The sequence below is a fragment of the Tyto alba genome, unplaced genomic scaffold (genome assembly GCF_018691265.1).
Source record: "Tyto alba isolate M040663 unplaced genomic scaffold, T.alba_DEE_v4.0 Super-Scaffold_40, whole genome shotgun sequence".
NCBI lineage: Eukaryota > Metazoa > Chordata > Aves > Strigiformes > Tytonidae > Tyto > Tyto alba.
In genome coordinates, this window is record NW_024881316.1 from 49256510 (window position 1) to 49278187 (window position 21678).

Sequence of the window (21678 nt, forward strand, 5' to 3'; positions counted from 1 at the left end):
CAACCAGGTCATAGTTTAAAAGGGGGAATTCAAGAAGAAAGGATGATGGGGTGAAGACCAACTCAAGTGACAGCCCTGTTAACGAGTTCAGAAATTTGAAGCAAGACTCACGGATCCAATTAAGTTTTGATGCCAGTGAACATACAGATGAGGAGTTGGAGGATGAGTAATCAGTGTGGAGGATGAAGCCCTCAAGAAGTAATGTGAATGCTGCAGAGTGAGGAAGAAAAATGGGAGCTGGGGAGGCGGGCTAGTGGAGAAGAGGTGATAGATCACATCAACATGGAGAAGATTTATACCTCCGTTGTTTTAAAGAGAAGAAAGTATGGGAAAGGGGGGAAGAAGGATTTAGAAATGCCTGTGTTAGAGAGGTGCACAGAGTCCCCACCGTGATCTGAGACCAGACAGGAAAAAAGACCCATGGGAAAGGGAGCTGTAGAGTTGCTGCCCGGCTAAGTGATCACTGTGCATTTCAGAAAATGAAGCTGCAGGGAATGAGAGTGGAGAGGTTGTGGATCACTGTGACATGTTTCAAGATGGAATGGTAAACAAGAGACGGCTATCCTCTTCCTTTTACCTTCTCTTTTGCCTTTCTCATCCTATCTTAAATGCTCTATAATTTATTTTTAAAAGATTCTTTGTTTTAAATAGGAGAGAATAGAGGGTAAAAACAACCCTTTCTTTCTTTTTTTTTTTTTCCTTCCCAGAACTCTGCACCGGTGAACATAATAGAAGTATTCAGGAGGCAATAATTCCTCCTTTCCCAGGGATTCAGCTAGACAGTTCTCTGTTTCCTACCTTCAAATTTTATAACACAGTTTTTAGTTATTAAAACAACTTATTTATGTGTTGGGCTGTATAAATGTTAGTCCATGATGGTAAATATTTAGACACTTCTACTACATAAAAATAATGTGAGAGCGAAGAGAGGAACCAAGTGGAGAGCATCTGTTGTGTTCTTGCAACAGCACTAAGCTGTTCATGAGCAGCAGTAGTGCTCTTTTATGCAGTATTCTCCTAGTTCACAAACCCATATATTCTTCCTGTAAGATACCTCTGACTCTTTGGGACAAAGACACCTGTGGCTTACCAAGGATTCTTTTTGATTTTGTAGTAGTTCTAAATAAATTTGGAAAAAATAACTGAGTTGTGATGCTAACCTCCTTTCTAGCCACCCTGCTTTTCAGGCTGGGGAAAGTTAGGACAAGAAGGAACCAGATGACTTTAGGTCTAAACACCTTGCCTTCATTACCAGTTGACATTAAATACAGGGGGCTTCTCCTGGGAAGATAACAACTTGCTGATTGTGCTGACTGCATACTAAAAATACTGGGTGCTTCTTCAAATTGAACAGGTAATTGTGGTTTCGAGAGTAACGTCGCTTCTGTCCCTTATGACCTATTGATTTCAAAGCGTTTCCTGCTGCTTCCATCCAGCAGCTAGGATGCCCATCAGTTACTCTTTTTGCAAGCATATCTAGGTTTTCAGAGGGTGTGTGTGTGTGTGTGTAGCAACTGTTTTCCTGGAGAGTTTATTAATAATTATTCAAAACTTTAATTTATTAACAGGAGTGAGCATATTAGATCTTTTGTTATAGGTATATATTCTTTTTTACAGTAAGTGGCAGGTGACTGTCTTTTTGCCTGTCTTCATCATGAGGTTTATTACAGTTACTTCTCTTAAACAGTGTGAATGTACTAGTCCCGTGTCCCGGTTATGTTGTGCTTTTCCGCTCCTTCCCCCATCATGCCTTCTTTCGTCCCTTATTATTGATTCTTTTTATAGCCTCAGAGGATTTCCTTTCTACTTCAGGTCTTTCCACCCCATTCCACATATGGGAAAACGCTGCAGGGAGGGAGTATGCTCTGCTTCCTCCCACCACCCGTGTGGTTGTGCCAGGGGTGTCAGGTAGTGCACACATACACACACGCGCACACACTGCTACTTAGGGTTGGCAAATGCAAGCATAACAGATAAGACTGATTCACAGTGCCTCACGTAGCAGGTGGTCGGAGAAAATAATTAGAATAATAGCTAGAATAAATCAAGGACTCAGCGGGAATAATGGAATTGTTACCAGAGCAGACACCTCATCCTGTGGAACGCGATAAACACTCAGCTTTGCTGTTGTAGCACGAGAGAGATGAGGTGACTCTAGGGGTAAATGGTTGGGAGGATTCATGAATCACACTTGCCAACAGGGCTACCAAGCAGAACTTAGGATTGAAGCAAAAACTTTAGGAGGCTAAAGAATTCCCAGGATGCTGTTACTAATTCCTCATTCTGTTTCTGCAGAGCCACCGAGTGGCAATAGTATGATGAACAAACTTTATCCACCCTAGGATAAACATTACTGAGCTAGTAACATTTATTAAGGGACAAGATATTCCTATGATTGCCTTTTATTTTACTTTTGTGGTCTTTGCCTAAGCATGATTTACTGCTGCTGTTCCTCTTGGTCCTCTGGGAGGGATGGTTGTAAGTCCGTCTCAGACAACTTTAAAGACCCTTCATAGATGAAGTAAATCTGGGGGGCAGAAAAAAAAAGGAAAGGAAGCAGGGAGGAGAGCCAGAAGATTAGAAGTTTCGAGTGTGGGAAGTGTCAGGGGAAGTGTCATAGCAAGTTGCTGGCAGAACCTTCCAGCTCTGAAGGCACGTGGGAGCTGGTGGATGCTGCCCAGAAACATCAGATAGGCTCTTTTTGCTTGAGAAGATCCATGAGAAGGTCCTGTGGCTTCATTCTGTCCATCTAAAGTATACTAGAAATGACATGATGAGGGTAAAAGCATAGGCAGGACCATTTAATGGTCAGTACTGGAAACAGCTATCAGACTGAAATGATTTTTGGTTTAGTTCAGCAGAGACATTCTTGTGTTCTTTAAATAAAATCACTGAATGATTTTAGTCTGGTGGAAGCTCATTTTCTTATAGTCGTGTGCCAGGCTGGTTGTTTTTTTTTTTTTTTTCCTGAAGGAACTGTAAAATAAGCATTTCCCAGAAATAGACTAATTTTAGTGAAATGCCTGATGCATCTATGAACCAAGTGTAAATTATGCAGAGGTCTGCAGCCTTCTTGCTTGTGTTGACCATTATTTTTCTTTCTCATGTTCATGTAATGCAGTGGGCGATGTGAGTGTCCTTTCTCTTTGCAATATATTTGACACGGTTGTAAAACTTTAAACACTTTTGTATCGCCTTTAGCTGTAAATAAGGAGATAGTTTTCCCGAGGGCTCTCACTTTTATCAAGGAGATGAAATTCATAATGAAACTAATATATTGCACCTCTATCAAGAGCTTTTAATAACTGTAATAAAAGACAGTTAAACTGCTGATCTACATTGATTTTTACTCCTTTGGGAAGACAATTATCTGTGTTTTTAAATATAGCTCTGAAATGTTTAGTGGGGTAAATGATTTCCCTTTCAATTCCTACTAAACATCTCGTTGAAACACTATTATTGGCAGGTAGCCAGCATTACCTCTGAAAATTTGTCTTTTCATGGGCACATTTACAGAAACAGATTAGATGGTATTTAATGATCAGTCCTTCAGTTACTAGAGCTTCTCTTGGAGTCTTAGAGCTAAAAAGCTCTTCACTTTGGAAACAATTATAGTTTCATGAACTATGGCCAACGCCATGGTAATTTTTATGTTAATGAGAATCATGGTAGTAAGGAACGGGCTATTTTTAGAAACTATTTTTGCAGATAATTGCATTCATATATCTGTGGATAAAATATCTAGATAAAGCCCCACTGTGTGCCCACTTCTGCAGATGATTGAATTGTGTGCACAAAGCTTCTCTCCCTGTGTCTGTGTGGAAATAACTTTTACTTGCTCGCTGGCTGTGTTTGCTGTGGCTCTGGGTGTGTTTCCTATAAAGCGGGTCAGACTTCTCTCTGGATATGCACAACGTAGGAAGGAGGTAGAAGTGAAAGCTGCAGCCCTCGGTGTGACAATGGGCAGGAGGAGAATAGCTGAATCGGTTGAAAGGTACAAGTAATACTGGTCCCTTATCTTCTGCATCTTTTGGGGATCCATGCGTAATGTGGTTAGGGTGTCACAATTTAAACCAGAAAATGCAAAGGATGGCGGTTTCAGTAGCAGCGTGATCTTTGCTATGTCGCATTGTACTGCGTAGAACAGTACATACTGCTATGCCATTAGTATGGACATGACAAATTGCAAGGCTGTGTGGAAAAACTGCATTTATTAAGGGTCTTGGATTGGTTCCTTTGTCTTTCTGAATTAGTATTTTGTCCGCACGCACATTTTTCTCTAGCATGCCAGCCATAAAAGTTACGATAATAACGATCACTAGCTTTAAAATAGCCTCCCATTCAGAAAAAGGTTCTGCTAAATATAAAGGTACAGTTGAGACCCTTTTTCGACCTGAACTAAAAGATCATTTGTGCACTTAACGGGCCCCAGACAACTGTGGGTTGCATGGGCTCGTACAGTTACTCCGTCTATTCAGGTGGTGGTTTTTCACGCCAGCATTCAGAAATTGTTTTCTGGGGCTCTTTCACTAAGGCCCCTTGCTGCTGAAGTCAATAATGAGCATATGGCTGGGAACATAAAGCCGAATAGAAAGGAGGGCAGGAATAAAGGGATGTGTCTTGGATAGAGAGTGCAAATTTGTCAAGCATCTAGGCAAAGAGAGCAATATTCAATAAAATACGTATTTTAGCATAAATCAGCAGCAGCAACTGAATGCTTGTCATTGGAGCAGATAAACCATGATGTCCAAATTAAATTTTTGAGGACCCAGTTGTTGGATTTGTGTGTGTTTGTGGGTTTTTGTTTTTTAATTAAAAAAAACGTACTGGAAAAGCATAATGGTTTTACTGTGAACATAGATGAGAGAAGCTTTTGCAGCATTGAGTGGGGTGGGAGAGAGCACATGATTGTACTGATGCTCCTTATGGAAAGGAGAGGTCTGATGAAGCAGGATTAGATTATCAAAAACATTATAGAGTTGCTGATCTCAATGATTTTTAGTGTAGAAGACATGCTTTACAGGGATCTGTGTTGCAAAAATTGTGTACTTAAGACAGTGAAAAATGTTATATTTCCTGTACTTAGCCCTAGGGGAAAGCTGACCCTTCCAGAAACATAAAGACCAGAGTTCTGTGCTTGGTAAAAGTGAAGGTGAAACTTCACAGCAAATTGATTGAGGTATTCTCATGGGTTTCTCCAAAACTGCGTAATAAATGGAGACTCACTTGGAGCACCTGCAAGAATAAGCAGATGGGACTGCTCGGTGCAGTGAGCACAATCTGGAGAGATTTGTCTTGGTGTTCAGATAGATCCTGCGTTCAGGAGTCAAAACCGTGCTCCAAGGTCATGCTGCTGATGCCCAAGGCCTCTTCCAAATGCTAAATGTCTCTTCTTATTATTGAGTTGTATTATAGCAGCGCCGGGGACTGTCACAGACTGGGATCTCCTTGCGGTAAATTCTGTGCAAACTTGGAGAGAGTAACTGTCCAACAGAGTGTTAGACGAGAGGCAACCTGTAGATCCGGACAGTCCAGGAGTAAAAAGAGACTGTGGGAGGGATGGGGTGAGAAGCAGGCGTGTTCCCTCCTTCTCTGGCAGCAGCAGTTCCCTATATCATGTAGAGAATTAGGGAATTGGTGACGTGCATAGTCTCGGTAAATAACTCACTGCAGACAATTTGACATCTGTGGACTAGATGCTCCTATCAGTTGCTCTACCGTAAGGGTTGCTTGGTACCCCAAAAGCAGTTTGCTTGCTCCTGGGTTTAATGTGATAATGTGTTCTTACTGAAGCTGGAGATGGTGAGGATTCACTTGTGTTAGACGCTTCTGGAAAAGTTCCCTTTGGCCTGTGGATTTGGAGTTTTGAGCCTGTTGGGGAAGGGAGGAGGCACGACAGCTTCCTGCATCTTCAAGGGTGAATTACAAGATCCTTTGCGCTCTTCACCCTGGACCTCAGCAGGCACATGCACTTTTCTTATTTGACATTCAAAGTCTACACATGAGGCATTATAGAACATCTTACAGTAAGCATATAGATTAGTCTGTTAAGTAACAAGTGAAAACACACATTTTTTTGTTAATTTGCGCTATTGTAATAGTTCAGTAAGGCATATCAAGCTCTGCAGTGATGTGCTGCTGATAAACTTCTCTAATATTTTGAGCATCTTCCTTTAAGGGATTTAAAGACTAGCAAAATAAATGTGCAAAATTAATAGGAAACGGCCTTTTTCGTTTCACCTACTGTGCATTACTGTGCTAAGATCTCTGATGTACTTTTTTTCTGCACACTAATATGGACTAGTGTCAAAGAGATTTGCAGGTGGACAGGCTGAAAATAGATGCCGGTCATCATCACAGAACTGACCCTCTCACGGCAGAAATCTTGGGGTTTATGCCCCTGTTTTCTTGGCTTAGTAGTTTTCATCATCATGTTTGTGGTGAAATTTGAAGGCTTGAATGTGTCAGGAGCTGGAAGGATTTTAATAAATAGCTGTCGATAGTCAGGAAGGTTATAACAATTAACTGGAAAATGGTCTTTCCTCCCTTGATTGGAGAATGCTTTACAGGTGCTTTCAGGAGAGCTGGAAATTGGATCATCTCTTTAGAGACTTTTTGCCCAGTGGTCACATCTATAGGAGATTTTGTCACAAGTGCAGACATTAAGCAGAAGTGACTTGATTTATTTCTGCTTTACGTTCACCGTGGAATCAATTTTATAGAGATTCACAACAGCATCTATCAAGTAACATAGGCATTTCAGAAGAGCTTAATTAAAAATGCTGCCGTGTTGCATCAAACATCACTGTTTTAGCAACAGGATTTCCTAACTGAACTGTAAAGTTCACTCCTCCAAAGAACATTTGAATGGACAGAGTGTTGCTTCTTTGGATAAATAACACCTGATGGGCCTCAGAAGCAGTGGTGTACTTGGCACAATTAATATCAACATACCATCTTTATACAAACCCAAGGCAACTTTAGGAATTCCCCAGGTTATATTAGAAAAAAAAATGTTTCAATTGTATTTTAATTCTGTGTATTTAAAATAAGTGTCAGGTAAAGACACCTTGAAGAGTGGGTGTGCCTGCAGTCAGCAGAACAAGCTCCAGCTTGCTGCGGGTGAAATGCTAGAGAGTTTGCCTCCCTTTCGTAGGGGGTTGATCTGCTTTATCACCACTGACTGCTCTAACTGCATTTGTGTTCGCGTGTGCTCTGCTATACACACGTGCACACACTGTGTGTGTATGACCACAGCATGTAACATACATGTACTTACAATATGCAGCGCAATAAATAAGATTCTTTTTCATCGTTGCCCACTGAGTGGTAAACTACATCTAAAACCCCATTTATCGCAAGTCGGAGTCTGCAAACAGGTGGTGTTCGGGGCAGCTAACAAGTAGTATCTTACTGTGTTCTGGTAACTTAATAGAAGTCTAAGTCATATAATGGAAAGATCTTGATGTTAGGGGACTTGAACTTAACAATTAAGTGGTTAAAATGACCGCTTAGCTTGCTGTTGGCACCACACTTCCCTGCTTCCCAGGTAACAACTGGTGCTTGACGATGTGTGTGTTCCCAGGCTGCTCCAAAGGCAGTAAAAAAAGCACAATTTAGTCTATACTTCTCGGTCAGTAGGCCATTGTCAGTATCAGTGAATGCAGATCCTCTCATCACATTTTAATTAGACTCACATTTACAAGAAAGAGGGGAAAATGCAAATTTAGAGTTAAAACAGAGCCACATTTTTTGAGCCACAAGCTTCTGTTAATGCATATAATTAAACTACTAAGTGATTGTTCCCTGTAGAGTTGGAAGTGTCATTCAACACGGTAGCTTTCAAGTGCTACCAGTATTCATAGTTATAAATAATACAGCTGATGGAGATAAGGAATGCTGTAATATGGAGAGTTAAGATAATGTTCATCTTAATGTAGTCGGACGTGAATTTAATCATCTCTTTAATGCAGGGACTGTAGTAAAGGAACCAATTCAAGAATGAGGTTGAATGGCACCTGGACGGTCATTAGAAAATAGATTTTGGTGACCTTTATTTTTAACAAATCCTGACATTTTAGTAAATTGCTTTTAAAAATTGCTGCACTTATCCTATAACTGATATCTCCTCAAACAGCTGAACATCTTGAGAGCAAGAAGATTAAAGATGGCAGCCTGAATCTTTGGTCTGTAAAATGGTGAAGTGGAATCCCATAAAAGAATGTTTCTCTTTTTGGAGAACTGCAGCTTTTGGGTGTCTTCAAAACATGTTTCTAATTTGTTCTGTACTCAGAAGTGGTCAGTAGAATCAGATTAAAACTGCAAGGTATAATCTTTTAATATGGGCTGAGTTGTGCTATTACCAACCTTGAAAATGGAACCAAACCGCTGTGTGGTCTCATGATCCCAAATCATTTGGCCTTTCTCTTGCAACTCTAAACAGATAAGTGGGTGACTAATGGCTTATCTATTTAAAAAGGTGAAATATCTGAGTTCAGGACGTCATCTTCTGATTCTGCTTCCTCTTTATTCTGATCATTTTTTGGTTCACACAGCATTACGTTAACTTTTGGTGTTCAACTAATGTTTTTTCTCGGACAGTAATTACAGTGTCATGCAGTTTTTAAGGCTCAAAGCAATGGATGGGAGTTGGACAAAAGGATTCTGTCATGCACTTTGATACGTCTGCCTTGATGGAAAAAATCAGTGGTTTCTTGGCATCTGAATGACTAATTTTACACCCATTGGACCCTGATTATTCATAGTGGCAGTGAGTTTATGAGGTGGTGGATGAATGGATCCTATGGATGCCATTAGCTTTAATACCAGGGAACTTCTACAACAAAGGCATATGCTACTAAAATCAATTACTGTTCTCATAAAACATGTTAGTGGCTAACTTGTATAACCTTGTAGCCTGAATGTGTGTTGATGGGATCTTATTAAGATTCATTGTTTGTAATTCACAGAGCAGCTGTTCCTACGAGTAAAGTATGTTTAATGGAGCTCAGGTGAAGCAAAAAAAAAAAAAAAAGGTGAATTCCAGGATTCTCTGGTTATTCATTCCATTACTTACTGAGAAAAAGTGCTGAAATTGTCTCTAATATCACATAAATTGTGCAAGGCTATGAGAAAAGTTATTTTAGGGCATGAAAAGGTCCATGTATGTGAACCTCCAGACCAAGTTTCAGCTGATCTGAATTAACCTTTTTTTATTACTATTAAACCACCACGATAATCTTATTATATGAGACATGTTAAATGCTAGTTGGCTTACAGTTTTTAGCTAGAGGAGAGAAAACTTCAAAGAAATTGGTTTAGTAGCTTTGAAGTTGTATGTGCTTCCATTTGGAATATTGAGGCATGCGAGAGCACTACGGTGCATCCTCAAATGATTCAAAACGACTGGAAATAGGTGAGGATTTTTTCTCTCTAGGTCATCTTTAACCTCTAACTTCACAGTGCATTAGCAGATGTGGATTTAAGCCCTGACTGAGTGCGTGCTGGAGCTGCTGGAAATCCTCCTGTTGACTCCAGTGGTGCTGTGGATGGTGGTCTCTGGAACAAATGTTGTTTTAGGGATTGAATTTGTTTTGGCAGTAAACCGTTCCGAACGTTTTTATCAGTCGAAGACAGCTTTTAAGGTGTCTAATTAAAAAAAAGAAAGGGCTACAATTCCTGCTAAAGCTTGGCATGCATTAGCTTTTTATAGTTCCTTTGTTTCACAACAGACTTAATCAAAACTGTTTGTAAATGGGAAAAGGTTAAGCCTTTAAATATTGGGATTTACAGAAACTATTTAAAGTTTACTGCTGGAAAAAGGGGTTCAACCAAAAAAAGGAGACACTGCTTTGTTACATTGTTTGAAATTAATTACTTTTGAAAAAATTAAACTTCAGGAATATTTTGAGTTTAAGAAATAAATACGAAAATATGTTGATTTTTTTTTTTAATGCCAGCATTGCTGAAATGTGAAGTAGCATTATCAGCCAGCTTAATACATTGACATAAAATGTGCAGTGTACATGAAGTGACAAAATTCACAGTGTGATTAGAAACCTTAAATTTTGACCTTGCCTTTGACTGCACTAACCTTAGTGCTGTGATGATGCCTGCCTTTAATCTGCAATGTAAATCAGTGAATGTTTAAATATTCTGGCTGGTGAATCATAAATGCTTTTGCATTCAGTTCAGTATTGTTGCGAATATTAATACATAACCTTACTGGAAGCCTTTTTTTTTTTCTTGCTGGAGTGGTTTATTTTCTTTCCTGTATCTCACTGGGGAAGCATCATTGCTTCCTTACTGTCTTAATGTCTTTTTCTTGTCTTCCTTAATGTCTTTCTCTTCTTCAGTGCTGCTTGGCCATAGAGCTCCTCTCATTAGAACAGTCACCTCTTGCATGATTTTCTTATTCCTTCTTTCACAGTTGCTTTGCTTTACATTAGAGCACCTCTAGCCACCTACAGAAAGTGTAAGTCTGTCCTTTCGGGTTGTTCCAGGACAACAGGATTCTGAATTATTTTTCTGACCCTACATTACCTCATATGCTGTATGACTTTGGATGACACACCTGCTTCAGCCGGCTGGTTTGAAAATTAGTCCAGTGAATAATGGGTTTTTTCCCCCCTCTTTGCATCTTGAGCATCAGATGCACACCAGGGCCAGCACGGGAGAAGTGGTAAGAGTGGTCAGCCAAGGGCAGAGCGTGTCTGCCTTCTCGGACAGCCACCAGCAACTGTGTTGACCTGTAAAAAACTGAACCCTTAGGGCAGAGGGGAGGGGACACACTTCCAAGAGAATACCATTAGGCAGACCTAATGGTCCCCTGCTGTCACATGCGGACAGATCCTGTTTCTGACCTTACTTCCTTACTGGGAGTTGGGCTTGATGATTCTTCCGGGTCCTTTCCAACTTGAGATATTCTGCTCTTCATCAGTGGTGCTCAGTAGCTGGCTCTGTAAACCAGCCCAGCGCTGAAACGAAAGAAAAGCACTCTTCCCAAAACGCATGTTGGGTTTTCTCACAGTAGTTAGTGAGGTGGGTCATCCTGGTCGAGGGTCCGTCAGGAATCGGAGCTGCCACGAGGTCGGGGAGCAGGATGGCCCGGCTGGGAGCGTGGGCAGGGAGCCATCACAACTGCTGCCTGTGGAGCTGCAGCACAAACCAGCCCAGAGTGCCTCCGAATGAGTCAGTTATGTCCTGTCCTCTGAGGTGGTGGCGAAGATTTTATTATTTCATGGAGCTGGCAGGATAAGTATGCTTTTTCATCTTGTGGTGCCCGTGCGAGATTCATGACGAACGGGAGTGATTATGGAATACATAAACAGTCTTCAGGAAAGGAGGAGACCCTCCTTATACCTACACACACTCCAGAGTGAGCACCTTGACATTGGGGTAGAGAGTGATCTGCCTTTGGCCAACTTCCTTGTAAACCATTTATTTTACAGATAATGCAGCCTAATGGGATACAAGGTGTGTTACCTGCCTGGGATGGTTGGTCTTGTGTCTTGGATACTCTTTGAGGAGAAATGAGTTTTAGTTGTCCCTCCTGGAGGGTGAGGGTGGAGAACCAAATTGTTTAGCAGTTCTGTACAAGGTGAGCCCAATGAAGCTGTGCCTGGATAAGGTTCTCTCGGCAGCTGCAGCTTTTGGCACAACGGTTTTGCGAGGCTGCAGGTAACTCAAATCAGTGAGTTGATCCGAGTTAAAACAACCCTACAAAATTTAAAACCAGTACCTCACCTTTGTGTTGTTTTTTCCTTTGTGGGGCCATCCGGGATTTACTGCTCCTTAAGCCAGCAGCGCTGCTGGGATGACGATGGCTGAAGCCTCCTCAGGCCACGAATGCAGAATTTGACAGTTAATTTTGCAGCAGCAGCGTGGACTCTATCCACGGTGCAGGTCTTGTTTTGTCTCTTAAAGTGACTCGGTTGTCCCTGTCTCCATGTTTATGAGGGCGTGTATAAACGGCTCAGGAGGTTGGTCTGCCTGGAAAAGATATGTTTTTAACAGGTTTCTTTTTTCAGCAGGGTTAGCTCTCCGGTCTGTTTTTCTCTGTAGCCGCACAGCAGGTAGGGTGGCACAGGAGTGTGGGCGTGCGGGGCAGAGGCTGCTGGAGCTGGCCCCGGGCTTAGGCATGGAACCTGCCAGAAACAGCCTGGGCTGACGTGGTCCTGCTATTTCTCTGACCTTGCTTGCCTCTTCCCGTCCTTGCGCTGGATCTAGCATGCGTTCGAATCCGTGCAGATCCATTTTGGTGTGCTTAAGCGTAGCTGCAAACCGTTTGCTGCTTTTTTTTATCGTGCTGTGGTGTGGTTTTGTGAAGCACAGGGAGCCAAGGGAGCTGTTCAGAGGTGCCCAGGTGGGGAGGTCCAGCTCCCACCACTCTGCTCGTGGTGCTTTATTCCAACGTCGAGGTTTGCTGGAGCGCTCCGGGAGCTGGTTTAACACGCAGTGGCTGTAAGAAACGTGGCAAAATGTCTGAGTGGTTCTGGGCCACACAAATGTGTTGAAGCACTTTGGCAAAGTGCTGGTGAGTACCAAAGCTAGCGCAGCAGCTGGTGGGGCCGCAAGTAGCCTGGCATTAACTCAGCTTAACTAACTAGTATTTTTTTTATTACTGTGAGAATACAATCCTGGGGAGGGATCAAGTGGTAGATTTCAAGTGTGCAGCAGTCTAATCCAGTATTGGATCTGGCCTGTAGATGCTATTATAATGCATGCCATGTTACCATTTAAGTCAGTTTAATGGTTGCTTGGTTCAGGGTGCCTTGCCTGGTTTTTTATTTTTTTTGTGAGCGGTTTTATTTTAATTGTCAGTCTGCAAAAAAACCCAATGCGATTATTGCGTAGTGTGAGCCAGTGCTGTTCAATCTGCAGTTCTATGCTGGGATTTAGTCATAGGAGTTAGCAGGAGATACTGTTTGTCTTCCTGTTCTCCAGGATTGTTCAGAACATCATTGTAGAATAAATCTGTTTTTCTTCATTGCTATTCAAATGATGTGTCCCAGACACATTGATTAATCTCTAAATGTGGTCTGCTGAGATTGAAGATAAGTACACTCATTTCTGTTATTCTAATTCTGAGCAGAGTCAGTTACAATAAATGGTGCAATAGCTGTTGTATTCATGCTGAAAGGTAGAAGTAAGGTACAGATTTGACTTATAGCATTGTCGTAGATTTTTTTTTTCTTTAGTGGCCTTCTCTTTAAATCTAGAACATACCATTTTATTTTAAAAAAATATTGTATACTGATAAATACTGGCAACTCAGTGTAAGCCAATAATTTGTAAAACATACTTACAATAGTCTTTTACAAAATCTGTCTCAAAATTAGTTTTGTTGGGGCACTGAAGTCCCAGGACATGTAGTTTGTTTTGCCGTGACTTACATTGTTTGTTCTGCTTTCACAGGAGTTTTTTGAGAATCCTGCTTTTCGCCCAGACGGCATGAAGCTGTATCCAACACTAGTCATCCGTGGCACTGGTCTGTACGAGCTCTGGAAGACTGGAAGATACAAGAGCTACCCCCCCAGCACTCTTGTGGATCTGGTGGCCAGAATTCTGGCCCTTGTCCCACCGTGGACACGTGTGTACCGTGTTCAGAGGTAATTTTCTGTGGTAGGCCTTGTATATTGATTTATTGCACTTGGAGGGATTCTTTAATTACAGCAAGATCTGACTGAGCCTTTTGTTATTTTTCAGACTTAATCATTAACGCACTAAAGATTTCTAAAACTGCTTCCTATCTATTCAGAATGGAAAAGGCCAGGTAGAATGAGAAGCTATTTAAATTGAACTGCCTCTCTAATGCACCCAGAAACTTGAAGATTTCTGGAGGCCCCGCTTTTGCTGCCAGACACCAGCAAAGGATACAGCACGCATAGTACTTTGATGATATTGATGGATAATTGCCTCTTGGCTGTGGGTGAAGTTTCCTGTATTTATTGCAGGAGCTGCGAGGTGTGTAATTTTTTTTGGCTATAGAGACTTCCTTTCTTTCCCTGTGGGTGTTGCCGGGTTTTTGTAAAGGTACTATGGTCATGTCATTATTTCCGGCATTTACCTCCCAGGATGATAGATAATACTTCATTTAGCACTGTTTTTTCAGTATGGGGTCTTCCTTGGATTATTTTTCTTCTGTTATCTCCTAAATCTGTATGATAATAGGAAGGGAGGCTATAGCATACTTGCCTATTTTTGCATGTGCAGACAATACTTCATTGGCTTCCAGCTACATGAGCTGGAAACAGTGCCAATGCCTAGCTCTCCAAGAGCAGGCAGAAAGAGAAAGCCTTGTGCATTAAACCACATCTCTAAGGCATTTGATTTTGTGCCCTATCAGAAATGTGACTGAGTGGGGATAAGCAGAGAAACATGGTAGAGAAGAAGGAGGCTGAAGGCAAGAAATGCTGGGTAGCTTTGGCAAAGGAAGGATGGACCTGGGTTTATCAGTGGAAGTTTCTCAAACATGCATTTAAAACCTAATGTTGCTCAAAATTGTATTTACAATGACACAAAAAGTAATAGGGCATTGAGGAAGCCTTGCGGGGCTGGGAAGCGTCACTGAAAGAGAGAGGGAGAGAGGATGCACAAGCAGGGTCTGGTGATGGCAAAGGCTGGAGTGCTAGGGATGGGATTGAGGTGCAGTTCAGGGAGGTTTGAGGTCAGACTCTGGAGCAGGGGGTTTGCTGCAAACCACAAGATCACCACGTGAAAATAGCAGAGGAGGAAAAGTTCTTAGCGTCTTGGTTTGCAGTATGAATAAGCCACTGGTGAATGCAACCATGAAAAGCATTTTTTTTCAGGATAACTCTTTTTAGAGATGAAAGTGTTAATGCATCAGCCAGACAAGGCTTTGGTAAGATCTTGTCTGGAATAATCCCCATCTTCAAGGAAATAAACTGTGGAAATGTGTGCAGAAAAGCATCAGTCTCTTGTTTGAAGGACAGATGTGGACATAAATGACCTCTGTAATCTATGAGAGAAGGAATATAACCTCATAAGAAATAGGAACATCGATCTGGGCAAAGAAAGAAAGTAAGAAATAGCCTTGCATAAAACGAGGCAGGAAGCTGGGAGTTTTCAATTAAGACTGAGATTTTGGAGTAGCTTTCCAAAGTTACAAAAGAGGAAAAAAAGCTAAATAATGAATATGGGGAAGCTTGTTTCGGCTTATGAATGTGATTGTGATGCAGCAGTCTGTAGGAACTGAGGCGCAGTTGCAGCGACCAGGAGAGCCTGTCTTCAGATCTTTGTCACTGTGAGAAACTGGTGCCTGTAGCCGAACTCTGAGAAGGATGTGGTACTGATGAAGAAAGCAAAACACGGCTTGTGGGAAATTTCTACTTGATATTCCCCCAAGCTTTTCACATGGCTTGTAGGAGCATTATTAAAGACAAAACTCCTACCTTTTCTCCCTGCACATTTCCATCTTCCTCATTAATTCCACTACAGACACAACAGCCTGTTTGTTCGTGAGATGCTATCTCCATAGCATCGTGTCCAAAACGAACAGGTTTTTCTCAGAGGACGGCATGAGTTTGCAGCCTGGCAGGCCTTCTCCTGAGGAACTCAGACCTGGAAGAGTCTTTGCTTGGTGTGCTGGTTTGCCTGAGCTTGACTGGTTTCATCTGTCAACAGCAGCAGCCTCCATCAAGCTGTCATACAGTTGTCAGTTATTATGTTCCAGTGGAATAACTGTTTTCTTACTGACTGGCTCGTGTTATCTGAAACTTGTTTGTGGTGATTACAGATTTTTACACCTCCAGTGCAAAGTCCAAAAGCTATTACTTTGATCTAAATTGCTTTCAGGGCCATTGTGTGACTCTGTAACAGAATAATAAATAAAGCCAGATTTCCAAAAACATTTCTGACCTGTTCCCAGCACTGTGTCGCTGAGGACAGCAACATTTTTCCCTTTCTCTGTTGCTGTCCTGGGGCCTTTCCACCTCCTTCCAGCCTGCTGCCATGAGTCCTCCATCCTTCACATCTTGCATTTCAGGCTCTGTTTCCACGATCCTTTCAGATTCAGCTTGTGCCCTGGATGGCAGCTTGTCCCTAGCTCTCTGCATAATGACTGGCTGTTTGATATGTGTGGTTTTCTAGCAAACCACCAGAAAAAGACTGAATTGTCTATGCCCTTCCTTACCAGGACCACTATTTGGAGTCTCTGTTCATTAGTGCCAGGTTTTGAGGCAACATAAAGGACTCGATGTTTTTGTAGCCTGTCACACACTCAAGATAATCAGTTTAACTGATTCGGGTGAGCATGGAAGAGGTGTCACTGACAAAACACTGTAGAAGTCTTTCTGCTTCAGGAAACCAGGTTAAATATGTTTTTTTTTTTAAAAAAAAAAATAGATGCCGTTGCTAATGACTGGTTGGAGGAGAATATATCTTCCAAGGTGTTTTGTAACTGTTAGAGATGCTTAATACTGTATTTATCACCAAAGTGCTTTGATGTGCGAGAAAGTGTGAAATTACAGGAGTAGTGCCACGCACCTTGAGACGTTCTTTCATGGATCTTGGTGTTTTATATGAATGCAATTTTCACTGTAGTGATGGGGAGATGTAGGTATGAAGAAATAAAATACGTTACTCAACCGAGATCATCTAGTAAATCAGAGCTGAAAGCAGACTCAAGGTCTTTAGACTTTGTGCTTCAGTCAACTGCTTCACAAGTGTCTTAAGTAATGCAAAATGTTTGAAAAATAGAAGATTAAATAGGCCTCGTTGAACCTTCTGGCAAATTGCACGTTAACTTTAATAAGGTCAGGATTTAATCCCCCGTATCCCTGAATTTGTTTAGCATTTTAACAGGTCCAAAAATCACTGGTACAATGCTGTCTTGTGGCTATTCAAAATAGGCAGTTAGTGTCTCATGATGCACACAGGATACTTACTTAAATACTTTGCCCTAATCTGAAGTGGGGATGGGAAACCTATTTCTTGCTTTCGATTTCTTAAAAAGTTTATTTTTCACATTCATATTTTAATTTTGTTTGCTTCCTAGTAGGCAAATGAGAGAGGCTCAAGTTACTGTATGTTGTAATCTGTCTTTTATTTGCAGTACTTCATTTACGGTTTCATAGCTGACTCTGGAGTTAGCTAAAGACCTGGTACTGGAAGATGTCAGGATGTTTTATCTGTGTCCCTGTAGGGAAAATACATACAGCCTGACTTTTTGGAGTTGTTCCATAATTAGAAGAAAGGCGTTTAGTTAGATTATCGCTGTAGATCTAACATACCCTGATGAAAATGCTGTTCTCCTCTGCTGTGTTCTTCAGTCACAATGGGAAGTGCCCATTTCCTCTAATTGAAGGTCTTTAAACTATGTTGTGTTGGCTCTGCAGTGTCTTATTTACTCAAAGAAATCCACCCAATAAATGAACCGGTTAGCTAATTGTATTTTGCCTCAACTTTCTGGCATGCGAGCGTAAGAGACGAGGAATTTTTCATAGGCCCTTTGGCTTTATAGAAAAAAGGGCTGGGAAAACGGGAGGAAAGTAAAACACAGGGTCTCCATTATGCAGAAGGAAGTTGTGCCAAAATTGGAGTGCGATGCAGAAATGGGAGGAGAATCCTGGAGTCTTGAAGCCCTTGTTTTCATTCTTTACAGGAAAACTCCCTTTCTTGCCCCCTTTGCCAGTGTGTCAGACTTCTACGAGGCTGAAGCAGCACAAGGGTCGGGTCTTTAGGACCCTTGAAGACCTTTATCTTTTATACAATTACTGCCAAAACCAGTAATTGTTAATGAGGGCCATGGTGTGAATGCAAGTCCTCAAGGAACTAAATAGATCAATTAATACAGTTTACAGAGGTCATCAGACAGCTGCTAGATGGTGATGACTTTCAATCACTACTGAACCAACATGGATTAAGCTAATTACATTACCAATTCCCTGAACCATCCCATTCTCTGTATGGTTTTCTGTGATATTCTGGGTTTTACTCTGTTGAACCTTTGCATAGACAAAGGAGGAATATTCGCCGAGGAATGTTTGAGCCCGGTTTTGAGACTGACCTGTTGTATGGTTTACTGGGCATCTTTCATACTTGTATAGTCTTTTTTTTCCCTGTAGAAGATCCGAGGGGCTTTGGCTGACACAGCAGTGCCTGTGGGTGGTGTGTTATCAGAGGTGCCAGGGTGGGGTTTGAGCAGGGGGAGGGAGAAGCATTTGACATCCCTGTGTAGCACAGCATTAGATGGAAGGTGTGTGTGTGGAGTGGGATGTGCCAGTAAGACACATGTTTCTTGTTCAGCTTGATCTGGATGCATAAATCCTCCTTTCCCTAAGGGATGGTATCGTGCTTTTCTAATCTCTAGTGGGACAAATTGCCCTGGAAAGGTAGCGGAGAGGCCAAACCTGGTCGTGCTTTCAAATTTTATCTTAGTACTTTTCTTGGAGAACTGAAGGAAGGAGTTCTGCCATTTGCAGACTCGTGATTTACATTCCCCTAGGAAGGCCCTAGACTTTCTGGCTGGGCTTTGCTGCAAATCATTTGCTAAACAGAACTTTTTCACTTTTCGCAAGATAAAAATGTTGTAATTCTGATTAATTTTCCCTGATGGGCATTCAACTTGGAGACTGCAGAAGGATGCGGTCTGGTTCCCAAGTGTTGGTCTCCAGCAACAGATGCCATGAAGGACATCTGACTTGGAGCCCTAGGCAGAGCACAGGCTCGGCTGGATGATCCTTTTTTTTCTAGACTTCCAAGCAAAGAACTGAAAGCAAAATTATCACCTATTTCATAGGATTGTAAAAGCCTATTTTTGTCTTCAATCTTTTTACTAAAATAAAATCGGTAGCTTTTTCCCTTCATTTTTCTCCTGCTTTTAGTTGTGTTTGCCTGTGTTACTTCTTGTTCAGCCAAAGACTTGAAACAAAGGTAATTCAGGTAAGTTCTGTGGTCTGCTATTTGGGATCTGGGCTTTGGTGACCATAATGGCGCTTTGTAGTGTGTTGTTTGAGGTTTTTGTTTTTCCTCTTGTATGCAGAGATATCCCAATGCCACTGGTTAGCTCTGGAGTGGAGCACGGGAACCTGAGAGAGCTTGCCTTGGCCAGGATGAAAGATCTTGGGACACAGGTAAAATATTTGTCAATTGGTACCGAGGGAGAGCTGCTTGATGACTTTACAAACAGTAGCAGAGAGGAAAGTAATAACTAGAAGACACGATGAGAGCCAGGTTTACTGCTGAACTAAAACCATCTGCATCAAAGGTCTTTCAAAAAATTGTTAATGACTAAAAAGCACCTTGATGATACTTCTGAAAGGCTGTTTTTGTTTAGTTGATTTTTAGTTGAGCGCTTTCACCTTGTTCCTGAAGGTGTTTGCTAACTAGTTTGTGATATTCTGCTTTTTAGCAGAATGAAACTCTTAAATCGGAGAGAAAGCAGGAAGGTTTCTTTTTAATTTATGCTATTAGAAATTCTCCTTCCTTTCTTTTTCCCACGCATGCACTTACTTGACTGAACAATTGGAAGAAAAGCACTTAGTCTGAGGCCGGAAAAATCTTGCAAGAGAGATTTCAGCAGAAACAAATGAGACTTGATATTCTTGATATTTCTAAGGCCAAATAAAAATATAAATGGGGGTGGAGAGAAGGAGGGGGAGGGAGGAACTACGCTTGTATTTGAAGTCAGGAGGTGGTACATATACTCAGTCTTGATTTTTCTCAGAAGATGGCTGCAGCAGTTGGCATTCACAGTGCCCCTCATGGTCTGCTGTGACACTGCTCACCGTTTGAACCTCCCTCTGAAACCTGGTTATCAGCCACAGTTTGCAGATCCTCCGGTAAAGTTATGCCCAACTTCTTTCTTCCTTGGGATGTCTTGACTTCCTAGACAAAACATCACACAAATCCCATGCTTCTTGAGACTATTCCAAAGGGCTTTAATTGCTTTCGTGTCCTGGGGTTCACGCAGGGGCAGATCTTTGCAACAACTGTTCCATGTGTCTATATTGTGATTTAGCGCTCCCTCTTTCTAGCTCAGCTTTTTTTAAAGAGCTTTTAAGGCATTACTGCATCCAGAAATAAAGTCTTTGGCTACTGCGTGTATGCCTGTAGTGCCACATCAACTTGTGCATCTGACCTGTATTTTTGGTATTTAACATGGATAGTTCTCTAGGCTACATCTAACTCCTTGCAGCCTTTGCCATCGCACTTGGGTCTTGCAGTTGCAGTGCAAAAGATCAGAAAAGAAACTCCAGACTGTCTTCCTTCCAGCTGGGCTTTCCATACCACTTAATCTCTCCTAAGCTGATGCCCTGGACGTTCTTCTTAAATCATTCCTTCCAGTCTCTCTCCAGCAGCAAGCCAGGATTTGGCAGACAGCTTTGCCATCCACAGAAGCTTCCATCCCTCCCGCTGATTTTTCACTTCAAAACCAAGCAGGGGAGACAACCTCCGTGGTGCAGCTTTTCAATCAAGCTCTTTAGGGCTACTAGTGAACTCTTCCCACAGGGTTTGATACTAAAACCACATCATTTGATCTGAACCTGTTCAAGACCAGCTGGAGAAGCAGGGATGGCTGATCCACGGCAGTCAGGGCTGAACTGAACCATTAAAGGGCTTGTCGGGCTGGCAGTCATCGCTTTTAGTAGAACCAAATCTGTAAATATCTCTGCTGTGCAGATGATTACAGATTTTAATTTAGTGAGGCAGAAACACTGCAGCTGGTGGAATGAGGAACCATTCTGCTGCAATATAGCTTGAAATGTGAGGTACTGTTGTGTTTTTCTTGTGACATAGGAGAAAGCTATAAATATGCTTTGTCCTCTCGTCTCTTAGCTTGGAAAAGGAGAGAAAAAGACCAAAGCAAGGGAGGGATTTATAGGAATCTTATAAATTTGCAGGCTCGATAGTAAAAATCAGCCAGTTGACCAGCTCTGGCAGTTCTGGCATCCATCTTTGGGGAATGGCTTGATGAGGAGTGCGTTTGAGGGATGGGGATCAGTCATGCCAACACTGCAACTTGTGTCTGTGGTTGTTGGAAAGAAATTATTCTCGAGGAGCCTTGTTGGAGGGAGCAGATGCTGGTTTTCATGGTCGCAAGCCATTGAGTGCAAGTGGAGATAGGCAGTCGGGACACGAAATTTTAAAGCAGCATCCCAGAATACATTGACCTTCCTCAGTTCTGGGGTTCTTAATGAAAGGTGGACATTTCTCTGCCTTTTACTGTGCTGTTTATGTAGCTAGGAAACTGTAAAGCAGAGAAGAGTTTCTCTACTCAAGGATTCTGGTATGACACTGCATCCTGATTTTACCATAGCCCACTGTGTTTTGGTTTTGTTGTTTGGTTTTTTTTTTTTTTTTTAACCATCACTTTTTTTCTGCTATTTGGGAGATTGTTGCTTTATATAGATAATGGAATTTAAAAGCCTTCAGAGAAGGACAGGACATGAGATAGAGCTCTGCTTCTTCTGCGTACTCTTGAGTTTCTGTGTGAATTGGATTTTCACACATTCTTTCCTTGTCTAAGAGTCTGGCTTTTTGGAAATACATGGGCAGGTAGGTGTTGTTACTATTAAAGCAATTTTAGCCCGTTGGTGGAGGTTATCTCCCTTGCCTCCACATCTAGTAGTGCTAGCGGAACGAAATGAGCATTTGCAACTCAGCTGCTTTGGGTAAAACTACTGTGGCTGCATGTTGCTGACAAAAGTTGGGTTA

At 41.8% G+C, this 21678-nt stretch overlaps 1 protein-coding gene across 1 annotated transcript in view; it reads left to right on the forward strand.

Moving 5' to 3' along the window:
- Positions 1-21678, forward strand: part of ELP3 (elongator acetyltransferase complex subunit 3) — an 88743-nt gene that overhangs the window by 37426 nt on the left and 29639 nt on the right. Inside the window, exons 10-11 of the mRNA XM_032997588.2 lie at positions 13417-13610; positions 19004-19094. Coding sequence (XP_032853479.1) covers positions 13417-13610; positions 19004-19094 — 285 coding nt within the window. The remainder of the gene's footprint in view (positions 1-13416; positions 13611-19003; positions 19095-21678) is intronic.